We start from the raw sequence: 9,222 nt of genomic DNA, 5'->3' as shown, positions 1-9,222 counted from the left end.
CAGGTTAAGCTTTGATTTGCATATAATGAAATATACCGATATTTATTTTTTCCTGAACTAAATTATCTACCTTAGTAGTTAGGCTTTGTTTTTCTGGAATAGGCTTGGCTTTGAATTTTTTTTCAATTTTTGTGATGAACCGACTTAGTTGTAGCTTAGTGTTGTATGTTTGACATACTAGACCCTAATGAGACATTTTAGGGTCATATCTCTGTCATCCTTTGCATGTCTTTAGCCTGCAGGAAAGACTAGAATTCAGATATTTTGATGCAAATATCCAAGAAACATTTTAAAATCTTCCTTAGGAATTACATCTTTACAGTGTAGCTTCATTTGGGAAATAGGGTACCTACTACTTGTTTGAAGACCGTCAGACATACCAATATTAGAATGCAAAGGTGGTAGGTAGTAACATCTCAAAACTAAATAAACTTATTGCTTACTTTAGCCTTTTTGAGGCTGGGTCTCACTGTGCATTCCAGCCTGGCTTTGGACTGATGATTCTGTTGCCTCAGCTTTCTGAGTGCTGGTATTATAGGCATGTGCACCATGCCTGTCATTTAAAAAAAGTTATCTGTTATTGAGGACTGACTCTTTTCCTTTTTTCTTTTTGGTGTAGGGCTTCTTTATTAGCAAAATTAAGTTTTCTAGATTTTTTTTTGCTGTACTTTTTAGGTGTATTAGTGAAACTAAAATGAACTCTTCAGGCATATTTGTCTTTATTTGAAAACTTTCAGTCATAATTCCTTATTAACAATTGATTTCAATTGATCAGTCAAAATGAGTATATTTTGATATACATGATTGTAAAATTAATCTTTGTATATTAATAGTGGACTTCTGTTGAGCTGTAAAAGTAGTGTCACACATTTGTAAGATATATGTAAAGAGCAGTGAAAACAGACCAGTTCATAGCTTTTATAAGAATGTTACAGGGGCTGGGAGAGGGCTCAGTAGAATAAGCGCTTCCCTGGCAAGTGCAAGGGCCTGAGTTCAATCCCCGGTTCTGGGGAAAAAAAAAAAAGAATGTTATATAAGTTGAATGTAGGAGGCATATTAAATGAATAACATTCTGGAGTCTGTGCTATTCAAGATATACTTGAAAATAGCATTGCCATTAGCCTAGGCAGGTAAACTGCTAGGAATATTTTAGTAGAAAAATTCATCAAAGGTCTTAAATATCATGTATAGTACTCCAGGGCAAAAGACATTGTTAAATTACCTTTATTTTCTATTTGTATCAGAAGAAATAAAGGATGATAATTTGATGATGTAAACTTAAATGCCTTGTTTTAAAGTTCTTTTGAGATTCATCTTCAATGTTTGCTTCAAATAACTTGGATGAAGTCTTATTATATCTCCTCTTTGATTTAATTGTCCCAGAGTTGCAAGAATATGATTGTTTTGAGACCAGAGATTACTTAATTTGAATAGAGATGCCCTTTTCCCTTTGTAAATTGATTCATACTAACTTCAATAAGTAAACCTTGTTCATCATTATCTACATACAGTGTGATTAAAAATATTTAAATTTTTTAAAGGACTATAGTAAAAGACACATTAACATTAATCCCTCTCAAAATACTCCTCACTTTGAACGTACTTATCACATCATTCTTGCCACTTCAATGTCCTTAATTGATTGAAAATATTTACCTTTTATGGTCATTTTGACTTTGGGAAGAGTCAGAAGTCTCATGACAGGAATGATGAATAAGTGGGATGAAGACATATTATAATGGTTTTATTAGCTTGCCATTCTGTTGGATAGCATTTGGCAGCAGCATTCACTGCACTTTTGATTGCATCTCATAAAGAGATTTATGAAAGATGACTCTAGTAGTGGTTCTTCAGAAAGTGAACAGTGTGGTAAGTGTGTTAGAAACAAGGAGAATTATTGTTAAGTATTAATGGCAGTGAAATGTCTTTTTCAATAAAATTCTTAAAATATTCACTATATATAAATATTTATTTATTTATTTATTTATTTATTTATTTTATAATATTGGGGATTGAACTCAGGATGCTGTGCTTGCCAGGCGGGCACTTATTCTTCTGCGCTGTCACCCTGGCCCTCACCATATATTTTGATCATATTTATATATATCTTTTAAAAGGGTAGTCCTTTGAGGGTGTGAAAAAATAATCAGAACAGTACATTATATGAGATAAAATATATGTAAGTTGAAATGGAACCAAAGAAACCTAGCACTGTGAAGCAAGTGCTGTTGTGACAACACAGATACTAATTCAGTATGTGGGTAATATTGGAGGATATTGGTGTTTGACTGTGAGTTAATCTGTTTGTTTATGCTTATGTATGTTTTTTTAAATTAAAACTCTTGTTTGTAGATAATGTTATTTAAATGTACAAATATATTTATAAATGTTGTTGTTCTTGTTTATACTAGTGATAATTGCTATGCATAGATTATTATTCCATATTTGTCTTTTATTCGCTATAGGCCTAACAGTGCTTTGAAAAGTAAATTATAATTACTCTTTTAAGTTCAAGTAACTTCTGGTTTGTGGATCAACAAATCTTTCCCCTTTGTCAGACTGTTTTAATAATATACTTTTATAGAAGGCAAAAACTGACTTGAAGTTGTCAAAAATCTTAAGCGAGGTTACACTGAAATTTGGAAAGCTAAGTTTAATTATTTTTTATAAAGACATTTTTAATGTGATTTTAGTACTCATTAATTGTATTTACTTTGGGTGTTTGATTTGTAATAATATCCCCTCAAATGTTTCCCTGTAAACTTTAAGGTGTCTCATTTCTGTGTTTACAAATTGTGTGGGTGCTAAATCTGATGACCTTTTTTTTCTAGGTGAACAAATGTTGAGTTAATGGTTTTTGCAATGTTGCTTAAAACAAGTTCCCTGATTTGTTTTTAGTACCTTTTCCAGTTTTCATAAACATAGAAAACTCGAATGATATAAATATGGAGATGAATATCCAAAGGTATTATGTGATAGAAAGATTCATAACAGATTTTGGTGTATGATTTTTAAAAATTCTCTTTTCCTATAAGTATTCAGATTGTTGGTACCAAAAAGTGTTTTCAGTCTTATCCCCCATGAAGAGTCCTGTACATTTGAATTTTGACTAAGTAGACTGACTGTAAAACTTCATGCTAAGTTTATGCTTTGGGCTCTGTAGACTTAGATGTTAAAACATTTTTCCTTATGAGTTATTAATCTTTTAATCTTATCTTTCTTCCTTTGAAGTTATAATCTTGCAGTTTTTTAATCACTGGAAAGTTAGGTATAAATTATTTTAAATATTAAGAGGTTGTATCTGTTGATTAAAATAGCTATATAACATACAGCTTTCAACTAAAATACAGTTCTCTTTGGAATGTTACCAAGTAATTCCTGTATTTGCCTAATCCTTTGTATTCATTCTTCCTATGTCAACGAGTTGGTATGATAACTGATGCATATTTTTCTGGGAGAGTTTAGACTTATTTAAAATATGATTCATTCAGACCGGATAACATGATTTTAAACCAACACGCATCATTTATTTTAAGTAATTTTGTATGCATTATTAAAATTTAATCACTACAAATGATGCCATATCTCATAAATGTTTTGTAACCTGAGTAGTTTTCAAGCCAGTAACATACTAATTTTGAAACTGAATACAGGAAGGAAAATAGTTTTTTTAGATGACCTAATTAAGCTCTCCCACTCTGAATAGAAGGAGAAATAGAATTATATAAAATAGAGTAACATTTTCATTACTTATTTTTTTGTAGGAATCTCCAACTGCCTCAAAACCCTGCTTTCCTGAAAATGAATCTTCTCCCTCTTCACCAAAGCACCAAGACCCAGTTAGTATGATAAAAACAGTGTAACATAGTCCAGTTACCACAGTCAGTTTCAGTAAATTATAAAATGTAAAATTTAAGTATTTCCTGGGCTTCTACTACATATCTTTTTTTAAAGGAAGAAATATAATTAAGACAGTTTTGAAGTTAAGAATCAGGTTTGATTGATTTAAAATACCCCCTTTGTTCAAAATACTGTATCTAACATGATTAATCTATAAACCACATTTTTGGTTACTATATTTGGTTTTTAAAAATGAACATTGAAATTCCCAGAGAAGGCTATGAAGTTATACTTTACCCTTTTTTTCTCAGGGCAGCAGTGCAAAGGTAAGAAGTATGCCCTTCCCACCTAACAAGCATGGACACTCTGCTTTTTCTGTGCTGTACAGTTGGTCAGTGAAATGGGAGGTCCTGCACCTTAACTGTTTTCCTGTGACTGGGAAATCTCCAAGCATGTACTTCTCTTCTGTGCAGGTTACCTGGTTTCTTCATAGACACTCTCTCCAACTCTTCCCATCTTGCTGAACTGGGGTTGCCTTTCTGTGTCTTCCCTGTTCTTTTAGAATGAAGTCTACAGTTTTTAGTGAGGACAAGAAATGTGTGTGCGCCCTGGCTCCTGACTGTTTTCCAGCTTTATCTTATCCTTCTTGTATCTTCCTCATTCCTTCTGGCTTGCTGTCCCCCTGCTCCACTGCCCCCTTCCAGTTCCTTAATGACTTGCTCTGAACTCAAGAGTCCTTGTATGGGTTACTTCCCTGTCCATGAGACTTCTCTCTTCTTTGTGTTTTCCTGGTTCTTTCCATAGGGCTCAGGTCAGAGAATTTTATTATACATCTCTAGATAGTATTTAAAACTAGAGGAACTCTTTTCAGTACTTATATCCTGCAAGAACCTCCCATTCTACTTATATCTGTTTTCCCAAAAGACAAGCCTTAAAGCAAGAAGAGTAACCCTGGTACCACTGTGGGGGTCATACAGTAGCTACTCAGTAAATATTTGTTGAATGAATATTAAATAAAAATTGAAAGTTTTTTAAAAGACAAACTTGTGTCATTAATTGCCTATTTTATGAAATTGTGATGCAGTAAACTTATTTTGTAGTCAGACTTCAGATTTCTCTTAATCAGAGGCAAAGACTTCCATAGATACTCTGAGTTTCCTAACTTTTTCCATTCTCACTCTTACGTTTTGAATCACATGTTGTATACATTGCCTTCTTGTTTTAAATTTTTTCAACTAGCATTTAGTAATTTACATATTTATGGGATACAATGTGATGTCTGGAGTATAGCATGTGTAATGATAAAACTGAGATAATTTATGTAGGATAGGCTTTTCTTTACATACAGCCAAAGTCTGTGCTGCTTTTTTTCCCTCAGTAGTAGAGATTGAACCCAGAGCACTTACACTGAGCTACAGCCCCAGCTCTTTTTTATTTTTCATTTTGAGACTGGGTCTCACTAAGTGGCCAAAACTGGATTTGACCTCTCAGTCTTCCTGTCTCAGCCTTGAAGAGTGGTAGAACTACAGGCATATGCCATCATGCTGGATTTTCTCTTTCAGGAGGTCCTCGCTACACTGGCCTCATGTAATAATATCCCTTTTTTTATTTTTAAACTCCCATATCACATGTTGATTAAAACACCAGTTATTTTGTGAACCCTAAGTCTTCCCATAAAGGAGGTTAAAACCCATGAAGGAGTTTGTGGGTAGGGACTACATGTTTCTACCTTCTATTTTTGGAATTTTTGTATTTGAATTTTGTAATATAGTACTGGGTTCATAAACATTAGATAAAGATAAAGTGAACATGATTTTAGTGATTTAGAGCATTGTTACCACAGTATTCCTAATCCATCAGCCCATTTAGGAAAACAAAGCCAAAAAAATTCTTTCTTTTAAATATAAATAGTGTACAATTCCTAGAAAGCACCTTGCATACACTTTGATAAAAGGGAATTTCTAATTAACCCTAGAAAAAGGTTTTTTTCTTTTTCTGTAGTTTAGGGAAGGGCTTACAAGGGTGTTCAGGGTCATTACTAGATTGGACTGGTGGTGATTCTCCTGTTTATAGCCTCCCAAGTGCTGAGATTACAGCCACCACGCCCAGTCTTAATTGCTGTCTCAGTATGCCTCAGGGGCAGGTCCATCACGGCCTGGGTTTAATCTGCTGAGCTATTTCTGGCCGGCTCAGAAAAAGATGTTTGTTAAGTCTTCTACATGTGGTTTCAAAGGACACTGACATTATTCTCCAGGCGTTTATCTACTCTGTGAAAAGTTTGACAGCTATCAGATATGAATATCACTCATGGTATCCGCCAATGGCCATCAGTGGAAATTGCCACACTCGTGTTTCCTTTTTTTTTTTTTTTTTTGAGCTGGTCTCAGTATGTAGTTCAGACCAGCCTTGAATATGCGATGTAGCCCAAACTGGCCTGGAACTTGCTATGTCCTCCTGTCCAGTCTTCCAAGTGCTGGGATTGTTTCGTGCACCACCATGCCTGGCCCCTCTTCAGTCACTTCTAATCAAACAAGATTTAACATTCCATCCCTTAATATAAATTTTAAATGTTAATTTTTTCCTTATTCTTTATTCTTAGTTTTCAGATGCATTATTGTTCTCATAGTCCCTTCTAGTCTTTTTTTGTTTGTTTGTTTGTTTTTTTAAACAGGCCATGTAGACTTCTTAAAAAAAAATCTATCATGGATTTTTCCACAAGGTGACTACAGTATGAATTACATAGGCTTTTGTGGGCTGATGTAGAAGCTATTCCTTATTGTCCTGATGTGCCTATGAGTGTATGCACTTTAAAGTTCCCAGTTACTGAATGCTGAAAAACATTTCATAGCATGTAATTTGGAAACTTGAGCTTTTGATCTCATATACTGAGTTGTGGAGTAAAAGTGCACCAAACATCTTGGACATTTCAGTACTTTCTTTAACAAGAGTATTAGTGAATTAATTTGCTGTTTTTTAATTGACTAGTACTTGCTCTATGCCCTTTCTAAAAACATGATTTGCATATTTCACTTTTAAATAACACTTTCCAGTTTGAGTTAAAACTCATATAATACAAAATTAACCATCAACCACTTTTTTTTTCTTATCAACCACTTTAAAGTGTACAATTGAGTAGTATTTAGTATCTTTTTTTTTTTTTTTGGCGGAACTGGGGATTGAACTCAGATCCTTGTGTTTGCCAGTCAAGCGCTTATCCTACTGAGCCATCTCCCCAGCCCCGTATTTAGTATCTTTACAGCTGACTACAGCTATCACATCTGTCTGGTTTTCATCTCCTCACAAGGAAAACCAAACCCATTACACATTTGCCCCTACCTCCCAAGTATGAAGTTATCTCAGTAAGCAACATGAATACATTGAGTTTTGAGTCATATATCTTAAAAATATATAATATGAAATAAAAATTTGTCTTATTTGGGAAAATATTTTCTTCAGGCTTGTTACCTGAATATCCAAGCTTCTATCATCCATCTGCCTACTTAGCACTTTTAAATCAAATTAGAAGTCTTTGGTATTTAGAATTTCAAGCTTTGTTTTCTTTGTTGCTGACCTCATATTTTTCTTCTGCTATAGCATTAACTTGCTAGCACATTACGTCTAAACTGTGTACTGAACACTATGTGCTAGATGCAGTCCCCAGATTGGTTACATATTGATAAACATATAGATGTGGTCCAACATATGGCTTGAGTAAACTGTGAATAAAATACATATGCAAAAGCCCTTTAACTTAAATCTCTCTTAGTCCATTTGGTCTGCTATAACAAACATATCATAAGCTAGGTAGCTTACAGACAATAGGGGTTTATTTCCCATAGTTCTGAAGGCTGACGTCCATAGGCATTGGTAGATTTGCTGTGTGCTGAGTGCCCACTTATTGGTATGTCCTCATGTGGCAGAAAGGACAAGGGCAATTACCCCAGCCGTGAAGGATCTACTTTCATTTTTTCAGTCATTCCCAAGTACCATTATATTGGGCATTAGGTTTTAACAAATTTTGAGGGACCTAAGCATTCTGTGTGGTAAAGGGTAATGAAGGAGTCACACTGGGTCAGTAAGAAATAATGACAGATTATTTACTGCTTTTAAGAGGCAAGGAATTCTGACTGAGGAATGACCAAGGAAGGCTTCTCTAAAAGAGAAACCAAGATTGCTCTCTGTACCCAATTGTTCAAGTTTGCTACCTAACCACAATCTTCCTTTCTCCCTCATGTCCAGTCTCTTGGATTTGGCCTCTCTTTTCTCGTAACTGCTGTAGTCCAGGCTTTCCGCACTTCCTACAGTAATAGGAATAGTGTTTCAGTTGTTTCCCTGTTGTGTTGCTCTCTTACTCCTTTTTTTCCATTGTCTCATTTCTTGCCACTTCTTCTACCTTGCGAACTCTTACTCCTTTTCTCCAGGATGCTATGATTGTTTTCTTTCTTTCCCAGGTTGAACTTTTTTTTTTTTTTAGCCACACCAAGTTAGGTATATATTTCTTACATTGTTTAATACATTTTGTACTAATTTGAATAATGCTTAACATGCACACTATTATACCAGTTTCAGTCCATCCATTGACTCAGATAAGCATCCATGATTCAGACAGTCTATCTTAGCTTTAGACTTACGCTTTTACTACTGTGATTCTATCTATTTTTCTTCCTGTTTGGATGCTTGTATTGCCTTCCTGCCTTTGTTGCTGTCACATAATTTCAGCGGTGGCATTTTTGTAATGGCTTTAATTCCCATCTCTCTGTCTCCCAATTTCAGTTCACATAACCGGTGTCCATCTATGCTAATTAATACGGTTTCTTAGTTGTTATAATTGAAACTTTTCTCTGCTTCAGAGTTGAGAATGCTGGTTTTTTGTTTGTTTGTTTTTTGGTGGAACCAGGGATTGAACTCAGGCCCTTGCGCTTGCCAGGGAAGCGCTTATTCTCCTGAGCCATCTCCCCAGCCTCCGAGAATGCTGTTACTAAATATCTCACCCATATGCAATTGTATAATAATTTTCTTGTTGAGAGGCAATAATTCTTAGTAAAAGTATCGAACTTGAGTAAGAATCATAAAACAATTCTTTAAAAAATATAGTAAAAATACATATATGTCCAAATACTGTAGCAAATGTGAATTAGCTAACAATTTTTCAGCTTTGTCTATAAATGAATTTTCATGCAAACTTTCAAATATTATCTTTTAGAAATTATTGAGGAAAGAAACAGTATTATGTTTATTTCCCATATAAAATTCATATTTTCTTGTTAAGGCGTGTTGAAAAAATCTAGCTGATGAATCAGCTGAATATTTAAAAATAAATTTTGAGCTGTAAATAGTTTCCCTCTGCCTCCTCCTCTTCCCTTCCCTCCCACTGTCCCTCCC

General features: G+C 34.4%; 1 protein-coding gene across 3 annotated transcripts in view; it reads left to right on the top strand.

Moving 5' to 3' along the window:
- Nucleotides 1–9,222, top strand: part of Arhgap12 (Rho GTPase activating protein 12) — a 119,436-nt gene that overhangs the window by 64,629 nt on the left and 45,585 nt on the right. For 2 of the 3 annotated variants that reach the window (XM_023701831.1, XM_023701828.1), the window contains one exon: nucleotides 3,765–3,839. The exons of the other annotated variant lie outside the window; for it this stretch is intronic. In XM_023701831.1, coding sequence (XP_023557599.1) covers nucleotides 3,765–3,839 — 75 coding nt within the window. The remainder of the gene's footprint in view (nucleotides 1–3,764; nucleotides 3,840–9,222) is intronic. 3 annotated transcript variants of the gene reach the window in all.

This window comes from Octodon degus, unplaced genomic scaffold (assembly GCF_000260255.1).
Source record: "Octodon degus isolate 3935 unplaced genomic scaffold, OctDeg1.0 scaffold00141, whole genome shotgun sequence".
NCBI lineage: Eukaryota > Metazoa > Chordata > Mammalia > Rodentia > Octodontidae > Octodon > Octodon degus.
The sequence above is the reverse complement of the archived record's forward strand: the minus strand, read 5'-3'. Positions and strand labels throughout refer to the sequence as shown.